General features: G+C 47.8%; 2 protein-coding genes across 4 annotated transcripts in view; one reads left to right on the top strand and one right to left on the bottom strand.

The window, feature by feature from the left end:
• fam185a (family with sequence similarity 185 member A) overlaps window positions 1-13,970 on the bottom strand; it is an 82,098-nt gene extending 68,128 nt beyond the window's left edge. Inside the window, exons 1-2 of the mRNA XM_038811554.1 lie at window positions 13,456-13,970; window positions 10,540-10,649 (exon numbers count right to left, since the gene is read on the bottom strand). Coding sequence (XP_038667482.1) covers window positions 10,540-10,649; window positions 13,456-13,846 — 501 coding nt within the window. The 5' untranslated portion in view covers window positions 13,847-13,970. The remainder of the gene's footprint in view (window positions 1-10,539; window positions 10,650-13,455) is intronic.
• Window positions 13,971-14,556: 586 nt separating this feature from the next.
• The window catches only part of ccdc146 (coiled-coil domain containing 146), a 152,546-nt gene continuing 148,718 nt past the window's right edge, over window positions 14,557-18,384 (top strand). For 2 of the 3 annotated variants that reach the window (XM_038811550.1, XM_038811548.1), the window contains exon 1: window positions 14,915-15,041. The gene's annotated coding sequence lies outside the window, so the exon portion shown is untranslated. Of the gene's footprint in view, window positions 14,577-14,914; window positions 15,042-18,384 lie in introns of those variants that run through there. The other variant, XM_038811549.1, reaches the window with a different exon arrangement.

Raw genomic sequence — 18,384 nt, 5'->3', positions numbered from 1 at the left:
TTTCATATTAACCAGCTAAAGGCTTATGGAACACAGTCAAACCACACGCACCATGCCCTGCTGGATGCAGCAGGACACCTCGCTCCGCCCACAAGAGACACATTTCCACCCTCCCCCTCACAGACCAGTTCCTCATCGGACTCGACCTCGACTCCGCCCACTGACTCCAGACCACGCCCCGGAACGCCCACAAACTGCCACAGCAGTGACAGTGACTGTGAAACTGAGGACAGCCACAGCACTCCACCCTACAGCCCCCACTTCAGCGACTACGACCCCGAATCCAGTGACCCCATGGAGGTCACCTACATTAAAAATCCGGACCCACACCTACACCCACCACCCAACACTGACGGCCCCGACAACGCTCCTTCAATTTTAGACCCCACGATTTGGCACAGGGACAATTCTTGCCGACTTGTCCGCAATGACGAGTGTGACCCCCGGTCACAATGCAAAGATTGCATGCCTGATCCATACAAGGGTATAGGATCCGGGAGAAGAGGATGACTCCCGACACAGCAACCCCTTTGCAACCCTGTTCGCAGAGCATGAGGAGAAGTGAGGTGTCCAGATTATGTAAAAAGAGGAACCACTTGAGAGAAGCGCTGTCCTTTCTGATGGAACCTGCACGTATGTATGTTTGTATGTATGTTAAATGTTTGATTTGGAGAGTGGCCACTTACTTTTCAGCTGAAAAGCTTGTGACCACCTCACATGCACATCTGAAATGTCTGGAGCCCAGCTCAACTTTTCACAAGGAGCATCTTGGCTCCTCCCTTTTATTTTTTAGGTGCCCCTCTATTCTGAGAATAGAGGCTGCAATTCCACTACGACTACATTCTTGCCCGTTCATTTCAGGTTGCTCAGACAGTGGAGAAACGGCATGGAGTACCCGCCCTGTCTGAGGACACCCCCCCCCCCCCCTTTGGTCAGCTAAGCTCGGGTACAGCACAGCACGCCCTACCCAGGGATCCCATTCAAATCTTACCCGTAGCGGCCCACACGCAACTCATTCGGATATCTTATTACTAAACTTATCCCATATGCTATTTACATCCAGGAACATTCGGATGGTAAATCGCAAAACCTGCAAGACGACTCGCAGTGGCACAGTTGTTAGGTGTATGTCTGGTCCTAAATTCGCTTTTGAAAAAAAAATGAGGGGAGTCACAGGGTGTGACTTGGCCATTCATTTAAGGGACAATTGGAATGAGAGGACAGATACACTAACATTACAGGTATTAAACGAATTATTGACAGATACTATGCTTGGTCCCATAGCTTTCGAACGTTCGAAGGAAGGATCAGAGCAAGATCAGCAATACAAAAGGACAGAAGGAAGAAGACCACGATGAAGAACTACATGCTTTTAGTTACTGTTTTTGTATTTTTGCGCGCGGACGCAAACCATTTTTCCCCTATGACCCCCGCCGTTAATGTTTCCCACACACCGACTTCTCAAAGCCCAGTAATGAACAGCAAGGACCAGACCTGGTGCACAAAATTCATGAACTGGTACTCACTTTCGTACGTCATTGAATCACTTTTGGTGATTGCAGTTCTCTGCATCATAGTGCAGACCCTCCGGTTAAGAAAATGGAGGAGAGCCTCCCGCTCTTGCGCGTCAACCATTTACAGAGTACAATCCCCTATTTTCGGATTCCACCAATCCCCCCAACCCCTTGATGTGTGATAAAGGATTTAATTAGATTTGATGTTGTAAATCAAGACCTTTGCGGATGTATTATAATGTTCTGCGCTCGACTGCCGAGTCAGAAAACAAAATGTAAAGGTACTGTTGTATGAATGAGTATGGGTTTAGAATGTTATAGGATGTTTTAAATGTGAGATGAGAATAGTTTATTGAGATAGTTAGAGGTTCCCGATTCGAATTGGTAATGCATGTCCCCTTTGACATAGCGCCAATCAGAAACTATTAGTTAAAATTTTTTTGCCATAGTTGAGGAAAGAATAGAAGCCATGGAACTCGCTGAGGTCAGGGAACACAAAGACACCGAACTTGGGTGATCCTTCATGATTTCTCATGAGGATCACAAGGAGGGAGTGTAGCCACCTGGGGTGGCCACTGCCCAACACAAAATGGAAGTTTGCAAGGAATGCAGGGAAAATGGACATGTTGTAAAGCAAGCAGCTTGCAAAGCGCTTGTATATTTGGACTGCTGCAGAAACCAGTTTTGACTGCTGCAGAAACCAGACAGCACTGTGAAAAGAAACCAGTTAACATACTAATGAGGCGATACCGGGCGATCCCCAGATACAATGGAAACAAGTTAAACACAGATCGATACATTGAATGGAAGGTCGGACCTTTCGGCGCCAGAGAAGCCCAAAACAATAAGTCCCAAGAACCGCCCCAGTGACCGAGGAACTGCCCCATTATTGGGGGATTCAAACATAATCGATTGGGAAGAGACCCAATCGATTCCAAGCAGGTAAGGGAGTCCGCCCAAAAGGGCGCGGATCCCCTGGGACCTATAAAAGACAGGTCCCACACATGGTTCAGTCTTCTGATCCAGCCCTCCACTCTCTTTGACCAATACTCCTCCGTGGACCAGCTTTTGCCAAGAAGATCTTGAACGAGAGAGAGGAGGGGGTTCGGACAGCAGCCGCCAACAAGTGCCTCACAACGATCGCTACCAGAGATAGGCACTCCTGACCCCTTTTAACTTATACCAACCTGAAGTCTGCAGACCAGAACAGAGCAAGAGGCCTTGATCCCTGACCCAGCAGTTCCTTCGAGATAAGTATTAGTTTATTTAGCGGTAGGAATAAGTTTAATCCTTTTAGCGTGTGCATGGGTGGTTATTAACTCAGTTGTTTGGATTTACTAATTGGTGTATGGTTTTATTGCTTTGAACTTCACCTTGACCTTGTGGTGGTGTCTTAACGACACCTGGAGATTCCAGAGCTAAGTAAAGAAACAGAGCCAAATTGAGTGTTAAGCACACTCACCCAGAACGACCAACAAGTCTAAAGATGTTCAGGTTAGGTGGATTGGTCATGATCAATATGCAGGGTGACAGGGCTACGGTGTGGGTGTGGGCCTGGGTAGAGTACGCCTCGAGGTCTATGCAGACTTGATGGGCTGAATGGCCTTCTTCGGCATTGTAAAGATTCTCTATTCCCCTAGGCACTGCCTGCTACAAATCAAAAGTTAATTTGAAGCATTCTGTTAAGTGGTCCAAACAGCCTTTTGTTGTGGTAATCCCACACAAATCATCAGCCAAGAATGTGAGCCAAGCGTTCTCCAAGGCAGTCTTCAGGACACGCAACGACACAGAATGGCAGAGCAAGAACTTATAGCTAAATTCCGCACGCATGAGTGCGGCCTCAACCGGAATCTTGGATTCATGTCGTATTACATTCACCCCCCACCATCTGACCTGGACTTGCAAAAGCCTATCAACGGTCCTGGCTTGAGACAATTCACACCTCTTTAACCTGGGATCACCCCCTATCTCATGGGCAGCACGGTAGCATTGTGGATAGCACAATGGCTTCACAGCTCCAGGGTCCCAGGTTCGATTCCGGCTTGGGTCACTGTCTGTGCGGAGTCTGCACATCCTCCCCGTGTGTGCGTGGGTTTCCTCCGGGTGCTCCGGTTTCCTCCCACAGTCCAAAGATGTGCAGGTTAGGTGGATTGGTCATGATAAATTGACTTTGTGTCCAAAATTGCCCTTAGTGTTGGGTGGGGTTACTGGGTTATGGGGATAGGGTGGGGGTGTTGACCTTGGGTAGGGTGCTCTTTCCAAGAGCCGGTGCAGACTCGATGGGCCGAATGGCCTCCTTCTGCACTGTAAATTCTATGCATCATCTCTGGGTCTGTAATGATTTGATTACGCGCAAATGCTCGCATTCCAAGCATTGTCTGGCATTTGACTTTGTCTATATAAATGTTTCTGGAACATAACTCTCCATTCACCCGAGGAAGGAGCAGTGCTCCGAAAGCTTGTGTTTGAAACAAACCTGTTGGACTTTAACCTGGTGGTGTAAGACTTCTTACTGCTTTTATACGTAGTCATTTGTTTGTTTATCATGCCCCCTTGTGGTAATTTCCTGTAATTTAGGTTTTGCTTTGCTCAAGAAGTCAATCCTGTATGAATGCACTGTGAGGTAGATGGTACATTGTTTAAAATCAACAGGTCACCTTAATTCAACTATTACTGGCAAACCTGAACTTAATCTCAAAGGGGTGCTTTCAGTATCAAGTACATCCCCATAATAATTGATTTTTTTTTATTGCTGCTGCGAACAAAGACTTGCTGTCAAAGCTTTTCTTCGTGCACTCATCAGCACAAAAATCCCAGATCTTAAAAGAGAACAACAATTTAGTTTGCACAAGAGGGTGCTAATTGGTTGGCAAATAATTGGTAATGGGGAGGCAGTGGCATAGTGGTATTGTCACTGGACTAGTTAACCAGAGACCCACAGTAATGCTCTGGGGACCCATGTTCAAATCCCATTACTGCACAGTTGGTGAAATTTGAATTCAATACAAAAATATGGAATTAAAAGTCTAACGACAACCATTAAACCATTATCGATTGTCGAAGTTGTCCATCTGGTTTATTAATATCCTTTAGGGAAGGAAATCTGCTGTCCTTACTTGGTCTGGCCTACATGCAACTCCAGACCCAAAGCAATGTGGTTGACTCTAATACATTCTGGAACAGCCTGCGACACCCACGTCCCATAAACAAATTCAAAAATTGGTCTGATCAATAGAAGCAATGCCATGGAGAAAGCACCAGGGAACAGTTAACTGCAAAGCTTTTGTTTAAATTCAAACCAGGTAAGTGGACTCTAATTGGTCAATGAACCAGGGAATGGCAGTTCCCCCAAGCTTTTGTTCAGTTGAAAAGTCACAACGTATGGACATGTTCATGGATGTGGACAGGGCCCAATTTATGAATGTATGTCTTTTCTAGCTCGTGCAAATGAGCTGAGCCCCAAGCCGGACTGATAATTTCAAATTGGTTGTTAGTGTTATTCAAATTCTCATTTATAACCAACACATCAAGCAGCCCAGAAAACGAATATTACATAGTACAGTATCACAAGAAAACAAAACATACCAATCATATAAATCCTACTCAAAGTAACTAACCCCCCCACTATTAACAGCATTCCAATTAACAATTAGTAAGTCGTTTATGTACAATTTATATGCACCCCTTCCCCCATTGATAATCGGGCTCCATCTTCCGCCATGGTTGTGGTGTTGTATTGTTATATTCTTTCATTTTGTGATTTTGCGGTTACCCCAATGGTTTCACTGGGGCGCCTCTGCTCCTTCCCCCTTTCCCAAATTTCTTCCAGATACTTCCCTGGATTGCTTCCTTGCTGCTGCCCCCACCCCCCACCCCCAAGCAGTTCCTCTGTTCTGTGCAATCTTGTCTGCCATCATTGGTCGTCGTCCCCCTTGTCTTCCCAATTACTATTGGCTGCGAACAGGTCTTGGAACAGGCTAATGAATGGCCCCCACGCCTTGTCGAAGCTCTCGTCCGACCCTTGGATGGTGTACTCAATCTTCTCCAGGTGGAGAAATTCCGACATGTCTGCCAGCCAGTCTGCAGCTGTAGGTGGTGCTGCCGATCGCCAACCAACCAGGATTCTCCGGCTTGCGATTAAGGAAGCAAAACCAAGGGCATCGGCCCTCTTTCCGATATGTAGTTCTGACTGGTCCGACACCCCGAAGACTGCCACTCTCCGGCACACCACCACCCTGGACATTGCCTCGAAGGCTGCCCAGAACCCGAAAAGTGGGCATGGTTGGCCGGGCCTCCCTGGCACCATTCACATTTATTGCCCACCTTCAGGAAAAACCTGTTAATTTGGGGTCTGGTTAGGTGCGCTTTGTGCATCACCTTAAACTACATGAGGCTTAGCCTTGCGCAGAAGGAGCTGGAGTTGGCCCGACTTAGTGTTTCGCTCCAGAGTCCCCACCTTACATCTTCCCAAGTTGTCCTCCCATTTCTTTCTTGCTCCATCTAATCGTGTTGTCGCCCTTTCTAAAAGTTATCTGTACACGTCCCCACAGTTCCCTTTCTGCTTCCAGTAGATCCTCCAGCAATATGTCTCTCGGGGCCCAGCATACCTACTCATCTCCTTACGGAGCTAATGTCCCGCCATCCTGTCTCCACTTCATAGAAGTGGCGTCTAGCATGGCTGGCAGGTATGGTTGAGCCAAAGCGCGTCTCACACACACACACGCCATGATCATTTTGTCTATTCCTTGGAAAAATGCCTTGGGGATGAAGATTGGTAGAGTTCTAAACAGGAAGAAGAACCGTCGCAGTACATTAGGCTTGATCATCTGTACACTCCCCACTAGTGAGAGTGGGAGTGCATCCCATCTCTGTAGGTTCTTTTGTGACTTCCTCCGCCAGATTGGTCAAATTCCACTTGTGGATCCGGTGTCCAGTCATGGGCTACCTGGATCCCCAGGTAGCGGAATTTTCTTTGCGTAGACCCCCCCCCCCCCCCCCCCCCCCCCAGCTCTGTCCCTCCCCCGCTCAGGTTCACCAGGAAAGCCTCGCTCTTGCCCAGGTTGTGTTTGTAGCTGAAGGCCCCAAACTCTTCCAGGAGCTTCATGATTATTTTCAGGCTGTTCTGTGGATCCCAGATGCATTTTGCACAGCAATCGCCAGAGCGAAAAATCGTGGGGACAGCGGGTATCCCTGCATGGTGCCCCTGTGCAACTGGAAGTATTCAGAGCTGGTGGTGTTGGTCCAAATGCTCGCCACGGGAGCGTCACCCACGAGGTGAACCCTGTCCCTAGCCCAAACCCCTCCAGTACCTCCAAGGTACTTCCATTCGACTCGATCTAAGGCCTTCTCTGTGTACGGGGAGATGATCAACTTGTGTTCTCTCCCCAGATGGGGTCAGTATCACATTCAGCAGACGTCTGATGGTCACAGTTAGCGATCTACCTCTACCCTCAACAAAGCCCACCTGGTCCTCTGTGACCACTTCTCCAGTCTCTTGGCCATGTCTTTCACAAGTATTTTTGTGTCTACATTGAGCAGCGAAATGGGTCTATATAATCCACATTCCATCAGGTCTTTCTTGGGTATCAGCAATATAGTGGCCTGTGTTAGCATGCAGGTGCCCCTCGCTGGCGAATCTGCAAACATCTCCCGTAGGTGCGGGGCCAGGGCTGGTGCAAATTTATTTTGTAGAAGTCCGCCAGGAACCCATCAGGTCCCGGCACCTTCCCCACCTGCATGGAGCTGATGCTCTCCCATGACCTCTCCGGGTCCTATTGGTTCTTGCAGCTTCCTCCGTCTACCTCCCCCATGACTGGAATGTCCAGTCCATCGAGGAACTGTTTCATGTCCGAGTCCCTGTCGGGGTCTCAGACGTGTACAGTCCATGGTAGAATGCCTCAAACGCTTGCTTGACCTTTTTTGGTTCAGCTACCAGTCTGCCTCCACGATCCTTCACCTGGGCTATCTCCCTCGTGGTTGATTTCTCAGCTGGTGAGTCAACAGGCGGCTAGCCTTCTCTTCATGCTCATAAAAGGTCCTAAAATACATTTGTATTGAGAACATTACACATTACTGAAACAAGTCACTCCCGTCACATCATATTTCCTGGGACATTTGCATCCTAAATCGGGCCCCAAGGCCATTACAGCAAGACATCAAGACATAGGCTCCCCAATAGCAGCAGAGACGTGGAGGAACAAATTGGGAAACAGATTTTGGAAAGGTGCAGAAGTCACAGGGTAGTAGTCATGGGTGACTTCAACTTCCCAAACATTGAGTGGAAACTCTTTAGATCAAATAGTTTGGATGGGGTAGTGTTTGTGCAGTGTGTCCAGGAAGCTTTTCTAACACAGTATATAGATTGTCCGACCAGAGGGGAGGCCATATTGGATTTGGTGCTTGGTAATGAACCAGGGCAGGTGATAGATTTGTTAGTGGGGGTGCATTTTGAAGGTAGTGACCACAATTCTGTGACTTTCACTTTAGTAATGGAGAGGGATAGGTGCGTGCAACAGGGCAAGGTTTACAATTGGGGGAAGGGTAAATACAATGCTGTTAGACAAGAACTGAAGTGCATAAGTTGGGAACATAGGCTGTCAGGGAAGGACACAAGTGAAATGTGGAACTTGTTCAAGGAACAGGTACTTTTTGATATGTGTGTCCCTGTCAGGCAGGGAAGAGATGGTCGAGTGAGGGAACCATGGCTGACAAGAGAGGTTGAATGTCTTGTTAAGAGGAAGAAGGAGACTTATGTAAGGCTGAGGAAACAAGGTTCAGACAGGGCGCTGGAGAGATACAAGATAGCCAGGAGGGAACTGAAGAAAGGGATTAGGAGAGCTAAGAGAGGGCATGAAAAATCTTTGGCAGGTAGGATCAAGGAAAACCCCAAGGCCTTTTACACATATGTGAGAAATATGAGAATGACTAGAGCAAGGGTAGGTCCAATCAAGGACAGTAGCGGGAGATTGTGTATTGAGTCTGAAGAGATAGAAGTCTTGAACAAGTATTTTTCTTCAGTATTTACAAACGAGAGGGGCCATATTGTTGGAGAGGCCAGTGTGAAACAGACTGGTGAGCTCGAGGAGATACCTGTTAGGAAGGAAGATGTGTTGGGCATTTTGAAAAACATGAGGATAGACAAGTCCCCCTGGCCTGACGGGATATATCCAAGGATTCTATGGGAAGCAAGAAATGAAATTGCAGAGCCGTTGGCAATGATCTTTTCGTCCTCGCTGTCAACAGGGGTGGAACCAGAGGATTGGAGAGTGGCGAATGTCGTGCCCCTGTTCAAAAAAGGGAATAGGGATAACCCTGGGAACTACAGGCCAGTTAGTCTTACTTCGGTGGTAGGCAAAGTAATGGAAAGGGTACTGAGGGATAGGATTTCAGAAGCATCTGGAAAGACACTGCCTGATTAGGGATAGTCAGCACAGATTTGTGAGGGGTAGGTCTTGCCTTACAAGTCTTATTGACTTCTTTGAGGAGGTAACCAAGCATGTGGATGAAGGTAAAGCAGTGGATGTAGTGTACATGGATTTTAGTAAGGCATTTGATAAGGTTCCCCATGGTAGGCTTATGCAGAAAGTAAGGAGGCATGGGATAGTGGGAAATTTAGCCAGTTGGATAACAAACTGGCTAACCAATAGAAGACAGAGAGTGGTGGTGGATGGCAAATATTCAGCCTGGAGCCCAGTTACCAGTGGCGTACCGCAGGGATCAGTTCTGGGTCCTCTGCTGTTTGTGATTTTCATTAACGACTTGGATGAGGGAGTTGAAGGGTTGGTCAGTAAATTTGCAGATGATACGAAGATTGGTGGAGTTGTGGATAGTGAGGAGGGCTGTTGTCGGCATCAAAGAGACATAGATAGGATGCAGAGTTGGGCTGAGAAGTGGCAGATGGAGTTTAACACTGACAAGTGTGAGGTTGTCCATTTTGGAAGGACAAATATGAATGCGGAATACAGGGTTAACGGTAGGGTTCTTGGCAATGTAGAGGAGCAGAGAGATCTTGGGGTCCATGTTCATAGATCTTTGAAAGTTGCCACTCAGGTGGATAGAGGTGTGAAGAAGGCCTATGGTGTGCTAGTGTTCAGTAGCAGAGGGATTGAATTTAGAGCCGTGGGGTGATGATGCAGCTTTACAAAACCTTGGTCAGGCCACATTTGGAATACTGTGTGCAGTTCTGGTCACCTCATTTTAGGAAGGATGTGGAAACTTTGGAAAAGGTGCAAAGGAGATTTACCAGGATGTTGCCTGGAATGGACAGTAGATCTTACGAGGAAAGGTTGAGGGTGCTAGGCCTTTTCTCATTAGAACGGAGAAGGGTGAGGGGCGACTTGATAGAGGTTTATAAGATGATCAGGGGAATAGATAGAGTAGACAGTCAGAGACTTTTTCCCCGGGTGGAACAAACCATTACAAGGGGACATAAATTTAAGGTAAATGGTGGAAGATATAGGGGGGATGTCAGAGGTAGGTTATTTACCCAGAGAGTAGTGGGGGCATGGAATGCACTGCCTGTGGAAGTAGTTGAGTTGGAAACGTTAGGGACCTTCAAGTGGCTATTGGATAGGTACACGGATTAGGGTAGAATAATGGAGTGTAGATTAATTTCTTCTTAAGGGCAGCACGGTAGCATTGTGGATAGCACAATTGCTTCACAGCTCCAGGGTCCCAAGTTCGATTTTGACTTGGGTCACTGTCTGTGTGGAGTCTGCACATCCTCCCTGTGTGTGCGTGGGTTTCCTCCGGGTACTCCAGTTTCCTTCCACACAGTCCAAAGATGTGCAGGTTGGGTGGATTGGTCATGATAAATTGCCCTTAGTGTCCAAAGTTCTATGATTAACCTAGGACAAAAGTTCGGCACAACATCGTGGGCCGAAGGGCCTGTTCTGTGCTGTATTACTCTATCTATCTATCTATTTCCAGAAACTTATCGCCTCAGCCGTTATTGACTAAGAAACCTGTCAAAGGCCGACCATTTTAATTGTCATAAGGAAAATTCTTTGTGAAAAATTATTTGTACCTTTAATGAGTTCAGGATACTGTGCCCTTTCTCAGTCTCTACGTAGCAGTTATCACCTTCCATTTTTTTTATTTTAACGCATCCTTTATGGAACGTGCTAATGTCCAGGTCTGCAAACAGAAATGTGAAAGTTCACATTTTATTTTATTTTTTTTAAATCAACTTGTCACAACATACCAAACCAGGTATTTACTTATTCTAACTAAATAAGAGAAAGTATTTATCATAATGCAGAGCATGCCATATTTAATTTAACACATTATCCTACATTACTAATAGAAATAACCTCTTGTCACATAGGTCTAGTGGCTTAAGGCGGTAAGGAAAGGGAAAAGATGATAATTTTGTCCATAGCTCGGAAAGTTTCCCTCATCATTATAACCAGAGAAGATTCACTAGACTGGGCTAAAGGGGCTGTCTTTGGAAGAAAGGTTGAGCAGGCGGCGGCTGGGGGATTTCCTATTAGGAGGAAGCCTAAAACTAACTAGGGGGAGGCAGTTTATAAATAAGGTGCCTCCCATTCAAGATGTGAACAAGCATGAACTTCCTCTACCAGTGGGTTGCTATTGTTTGGAATTATCTTCCAGACAGCAGTGTAGTCTGGATTATTGAATGAATTCAAGGCTAAATTAGACAGATTTTTGATTGACAAGGAAGGGTACAATTTCTCGGAAAAGTAGAGTTAAGGTCATAATCTGAATTGTTACAGCGCAGGAGGCCATTCAGCCCCATCAGCTCTCTATGAGCAATTCATCAAGTACCAATCTACTGCCTTTTCCACCATAACTTTGCATTGTTATTTGAAAAGGAACAATAATTTCCTTTTAAATGCATTGATTGTACCTGCCTCCATCACACGCTTGGGCAGGGCATTAGAGATCTTAACCACTCGTTGTATGAAATTGTTTTTCTCATATCGTGTGTGCTTCTTTTTTCATATACTGTAAATATGTGCCCTCTTGTTCCTTTAACAAATAAGACAGTTTCTTCTTTGGGCAGCACGGTAGCACAGTGGATAGCACTGTTGCTTCACAGCGCCAGGGTCCCAGGTTGAATTCCCGGCTTGGGTCACTGTCTGTGTCGAGTATGCATATTATCTGTGTACGCTCCGGTTTCCTCCCGGAAGTCCAGAAAGGCACACTATTAGGTAATTTGGACATCCAAGTTCTCCCTCTGTGTACCCCAAGAGGCACTGGAGTGTGGCGACTTGGGGATTTTCACAATAACTTCATTGCAGTGTTGATGTAAGCCTACCTGTGACAATAATAATTATTATGCACTTTTGAATATCTCATCTCTCCTCCAGAATTGGTTGAGTGGCAGGAAATAAAGGGTTGTTTTTCTGACTGGAAGTCCTTGTTGTTTGTGGTTTATATAAATGACTTAAATGTAGGATGTTGATCAGCAAGTTCCCAGATGATATGAAAATTGGGTGGTGGTAAATAACGAAGAGACTAGCCTTAGATTACAGGAGGATACAGACATGCTGGTCAGATGAACTGATCAGTGGCAAATGGAATTCAATCCAGATAAGTGTGAGGTGATGCATTTGGCAGGACAAACAAGGCAAGGGAATGCACGATGAATGGCAGGGCCCTGGGACGCACTGAGCACCAGAGGGACCTTGGTGCACACATACACCAGTCCCTTAAGTTAACAAGGTAGGTGGATAAAATGCTCAAGATGGCACATGGTGTACTTGCCTTTATTACCCGAGGCATAAGTTTAAGAGCAGGAAGTTTATGCTGGAACTGTATAAAACGTTGGTTAGGCCACAGCTAAAGTACAGAGTGCAGTTCTAGAAGCCACATTATGGGAGGGATGTGAGAGCACTGGAAAAAGTGCAGTGATTTATCAGGATGTTGCCTGGACTGGAGAGTTTTAGGTATGAAGAGATTGGACAGACTGAGGTTGTTTTCCTTGGAGCAGAGGAGACTGAGTGGGGGGAGGGGGGGGGGGTGTCATGATTGAGATGTATAAGATTATTAGGCACATAGATAGACAGGAAGGGGTGAATGGTTTAGAGGAGATGAGGAGGGTGGTGGAAGAGACCTTCATAGCATTTAAGTAGTATTTAGATGTACACTTGCGATGCCAAAATATACAAGGCTATGGGCCAAGTGCTGAAAATGGAATTAGAATACCTAGGTGGTTGTTTTTGACTGGCACAGACCCAATTGGCCAAAGGGCCTTTTCTGTGCTGTAAACTTCTTATGACTCTAAATAGTTTTAATTCTTCTCACTTTTCCAGGGTAACAATTGCCGAACAAACCATCTGAAGTTTGCAATTCAAATCAAATTTTTGGACGGCTCCCAGTGTAGAGCAACTGCTGTGCAACCCTTACCTGGGAACGTCTGAGAGTGGCTCCCCAGCACTTCTTTTACACTATCCTGGAGCTCAGAAATTGTGGCCCACCCCTATCTAACTATAACATTCATGCAGGTAGACATATTATTTTGACTCGTGGACTCCTGTCAAGAGGACCTGAACGAACAAAACTGACTAGAGGTTTTTCAATTCTCTTCATGAATACGCTCCACAGAAAAAACCTACATCCAAATCAGAGAACTCAGGTGATGATGATGATTTCTTGCATAACAACAGTGACTACTACCTTTCAGAGCGATTTAATGGCGTGGCAAACCCCTTGGGCTGTGTGGATAATGTGCTGCTATTTCTACTGGTCTTTTTCATTGGTTCCTAAAATTTGCTTTCCGGGAAAAGTGTACTTTTCTTTGTACAAGGAAACAATTAGCAGATGGAGGGGAGAATACAAGGGAGCAGCACAGAGTCAGATCACTGCAATACAATCATCTATTTTGGATCTTAAGCTGCAGAACAGGGTTTTCTTGAAGAGTTGCCTGAAAGAAAGATATCTGGACGGTCAGGTTCAGGCAATGCGGATAATCACTCACCAAACTTGACCGGAGTTATCAAGTCAATGCGAGCATCGCTGCCCACATGGTCTGAAGTCACCACCAGCTGTTTCGAAGCCTTGTCGTATTTGACCAGCACATCGTCCACATTGGCCCCTTGGTCGGGGGAAACGAGCTCGACGAAGGCGCGGTCAGCCGCCGGATAGCCGTGCGGGTCCAGCGGCTTCACCGTCACGTCGCAGGGCAGGCGGACCTTTAACGAGCCGAACGGGTCCACCAGCAGAGTCCAGCGCTTCAAGGTGCTGCCTTTCTGGCGGGAGCCCAGGCGGCGAGTGCCCGATACCGAGCCGCGGGCCACCGAAGGCAGCAGACACCGGGCGCTGCCCCTCAGCGAAAGCCCGAGGCGGCAAAACGCAGCCCAGGAAGTCATGCTGGGCCCGAGGCGGGGAAAGCCGGGGGTGCTGCCACTCCCGGCCCAACTCCGCTCCCTGTTGTTGTTGTTGTTGTTTGTCCCACGAGTAGGGAGCAGGGGGGGGTTGTCGGGAAGTATGGACTCCGCGCGTGCGCGTTTCTAACGACCCGGCCGCCGACTACAACTCCCACAGTGCAGTGCGGGCAGCCGCGGCTGGCCAACCATGTGGGCCAGGCAAAATTCAACAACTTCAGATGATCAGTCCCACCTCGACCCATTTGTTTTCATTTCATTTTAACTGCCTTTTACAATTCCTTTCTTTCTTAATATACATTTAATTCCCCCCCCCCAATCTTATCCACCTTTCCTGCACATTTCTCCTCTTTGCTTCTCCCTTCCCCTCCACCCACATCTACAGTTCATCCTCTGATGTTAGTTTCTCTGCTGTTTGGCCTTTCACATATTTTGTTCTCTCTGGGGACTGCCATTCGCACCCTTTCCCCTTGGTTCCTGTGGCCATTAGCACCCGGTTTCCCTGGGGTTCTGTGGCTATGACTCATCTTTTATTCTCACTCCACTGTATAAATATTTTCCACTTTCTCTGTCTGTTAGCTTTGACAAAGAGTCATCGGACTTGAAACGTTAGCTCTTTTCTCTCCCTACAGATGCTGCCAGACTTGCTGAGATTTTACAGCATTTTCTCTTTCGTTTCAGATTCCAGCATCCACAGTAATTTGCTTTTATCCAGGTGGGCAGCCAGTTATAGATGACTAATCATATGCCTAACTTAATTCCAGGGAATTTATCGAAAAGACCCTTGTTTAAGAAAAAAACAACTTGATGAAGATGGAAAGAAAAGTGAATGCCGAATTGCTTTTCTTTGTAAATATGTTGACTTATCTCAGCGTTTTCTGTTGTAGCATCAGAAAAATGCCACAACAGTAAAGAAAACGAACCTGAATATTGACCGTGTACAGTGGGCAGGTTGTTAATCATGGAATCATTATTGTTGGCCATCTTTTCGATGGTTGGGGGGGGGTGGTATTTTAGTGCTTCTGCTATTGGTCCAAAGTCGCCTCTTAGTAACCAATGGATGGTCAGGAATGAAGAGAGTGGCGGTTGCCATGGTGATGGAGCTTGTTGATCACATGCGGAGAAGTTGTGCGGAGAGGAGAAGGTGGCATCCTCCGGCTGAGGGAAAGCGGCTCCACAGGTACATCCGAAAGCTGGGCTTCGAGGGCAGTGACCGAAAAACAAGCGGGAATGTCGCTTGTTTACATGTTTATTGTGCTGGGAAAACTGCTCCTAACGCACCAAGCCAGTGCACCCACTGACCCGTGTCCTGAGCCCACTGACCCGTGTCCTGAGCCCACTGACCCGTGTCCTGAGCCCACTGACCCGTGTCCTGAGCCCACTGACCCGTGTCCTGAGCCCACTGACCCGTGTCCTGAGCCCACTGACCCGTGTCCTGAGCCCACTGACCCGTGTCCTGAGCCCACTGACCCGTGTCCTGAGCCCACTGACCCGTGTCCTGGGCCCACTGACCCGTGTCCTGGGCCCACTGACCCGTGCCCTGGGCCCACTGACCCGTGCCCTGAGCCCACTGACCCCTGTCCTGTGCCCACTGACCCCTGTCCTGTACTCACTGACACCCTACCTGTCCTCACCAACCCCTGTCCTGAGCTCACTGACTGCTGTCCTGTGCTCACTGACTGATACCTGTCCTGTACTCACTGACACCCTACCTGTCCTCACCAACCCCTGTCCTGAGCTCACTGACTGCTGTCCTGTGCTCACTGACTGATACCTGTCCTGTGCCCACTGACCCCTGTCCTGAACTCACTGACACCCTACCTGTCCTCACCAACCCCTGTCCTGAGCCCACTGACCCGTGTCCTGAGCCCACTGACCCGTGTCCTGAGCCCACTGACCCGTGTCCTGAGCCCACTGACCCGTGTCCTGGGCCCACTGACCCGTGTCCTGGGCCCAATGACCCCTGTCCTGAGCCCACTGACCCCTGTCCTGTGCCCACTGACCCCTGTCCTGAACTCACTGACACCCTACCTGTCCTCACCAACCCCTGTCCTGAGCTCACTGACTGCTGTCCTGTGCTCACTGACTGATACCTGTCCTGAGCTCACTGGTTCCTGCCCAGGGTTACCAACCCCAATGTTGTGCTGACTGACCCCCATTCTGATCTCTACCCTGTCCTCACTGGCACCTTTGCTTATTGATGGCTGATTTCACAGACCCCATGTAGTACTTACTGACTCCTGTCAGTCCTCACTGACCTACGCAGGATTTTACTCCAAGAATGCTTTGATTTTTAAATTCTCACAATGGTAGAATCCCTACAGTGTAGAAGGAGGCCCATTGAGAACCTCCCCAGCCACCAGACCAGGATAGAGACAGCACCCTGCTCACCAGATGAGGAGAGGAAGAAATAAAAACCCCATGGGGAGAAATGCCTGAACTGACTCAGAATAACAATCATCAACTTTGACCAGGTCCCACATGGAAGACTGATTGAGAAGATTGAAGCACATGGTATTCAAGGAAACTTGGTGTGATGGATCCAAAACTGGCTTAATTATAGGACATAAAGGGTGGTGGTAGAAGGCTGTTTGGGTAACTGGAGGTTGGTAGCCAGCGGCATACCACAGGGATCAGTGTTGGCTCCCTTATTGTTTGTTATTTATATAAATTATACAGATGAGAACATGGTGGGGGGGAGGAATAAATAAGTAAGTTTGCAGACAAAAGCAAGATTGATAGGGTGGTTAACAATGAAGAAAAGGGTCATAGGTCCAGGAAGATATAGATATATAGGTCAGATGGGCAGAGCAGTGGAAGATGGTATTTAACCCTGACAAGCGTGAGGTGATGCACTCTGGAAGAAGAAACAGGACAAGTGAGATGTAATGATAGCAGGACATTAGGAAACTCAGAGGAACAGATGGTTTTTGGGGTACTTGTTCACAGATCCCTGAAGGCGGCAGAGCAGGTAAATAGGGTAGGTTAAGAAGGCACATGGGACACTTGTCTTTATCAGTCATAGCATAGAATATAAGAACAAGATAGTTATGTTGGAGTTGTACAGAATGTTGGTTCGGCCATAGCTGGAGTACTGTGTGCAGTTCTGGTCACCTCACAATAAGAAGGAGGAGATTGCACTGGAGGGGGTGCAGAGGAAACTCACCATGATGTTCCCTGGGATGGAGCATCTGAGCTATAAGAAGAGACTGGGTAGGCTTTGATTGTTTTCTTTAGAACAGAGAAGGCTGAGAGGGGATATGATTGAGGTGTATAAGAATATTAGGAATTTGTAATGCAGGCTCATCTCTAAACCCTTGGCCCATCTCTCCAGATAAATCCCCCTCCCCATGGCACCCACCTACCCTCCAGCATGGATATGTCCCCGGAGCTGTATCCCATCCCCTGGGCGTTCGGATGTTGGCTGCTGCTTGTGCGGTGTTCCATCCCCCAGTGTTCAAGCACAGTGTCCAGGATTCAAGGTGTGATTGGGAGTCTCGGCATGCCACATGCTACATCGCCCGCCCACCCACAGCAATCTACTTGGGTTGTGTGAAGTGCTCACTTAACCACAATGCCAATTCCGTATCACCAATAGCCTTCAGCCACGCAATCAGAGGCCTTGGAAGTCGGTGTAAGTTATGGGTGGTTGGTGGGGCAGACGGGCAGGGACAAGGATTGCCCCCAGAACGGATAAACACAATCCAGGGCTGGCATGGTGGTTCCGTGAGCAGTCGCCCCCCCCCCCCACCCTGCCATGGTGGCCCACCCCTGCAGAGGGTCCCCCACCCCCAGCCGAGTGTTCCCCACCCTTCACTGAGTACCGGGGTGGCAAGTCCAGCACTCCCGGGCTCTTTGCCTGTGAGCAAAGATAGCTACTCCCCTCCTTGGCTCCCACAGAAGCCCTTCCGCCAGGTTCATGGTTTTCAAAAGGAGTACTAATTGGCGCCAGCGTGACCACTTGCTCGGGAGGCCATTGGAAATGGAGTGGCTCTCGTTAATTGTATGGTAATGGGGCTTAAGTGGTGATAATTGGTTTATCGCCACGCTACGGTGAGATCCTGATTTCACCTATGGAGCTGGCCGGTTGCATCGGAAACTGTTTGACGTCTGGCACGGTTTTTGGCCTCTCCTGTGATTCATGAGCCTCGTTTCACTTGAGCAAAAGCATAACAAGGCCGTATAATCGCAACCTATGCTTTATGTATCACAACACACTGTTATAAAATCATGTATCGACTTCCGGTGGCAACCATGGAGTGAGCGGTCGCACATTTGGCAGCTCCTGCTTATGGTGGTCTTTTTGTGGCTTTTAAGCCGGATTGTTGCAGGAAATCTGTAGAAAAAAGGTGTAGAGGCAAGAACAGAGGAAAGGGACCCCCAGTTTATGGAGCTGCAGCTCAGAAGTCATTGGAAAAGAATAAATCAGGCGGTGATGGCGAATGAGGAGCGGTCAACGTGCGTGGAGATGGTGGACGAACAGGGTCGGACGTCGTCAGCTCAGTGATCGATTCTCCAGTTGG

This window comes from Scyliorhinus canicula, chromosome 11, assembly GCF_902713615.1.
Source record: "Scyliorhinus canicula chromosome 11, sScyCan1.1, whole genome shotgun sequence".
NCBI classification, from domain to species: Eukaryota; Metazoa; Chordata; class Chondrichthyes; order Carcharhiniformes; family Scyliorhinidae; genus Scyliorhinus; species Scyliorhinus canicula.
Note: the sequence above shows the minus strand (reverse complement) of the source record. Positions and strands in the feature narration are given on the sequence as shown.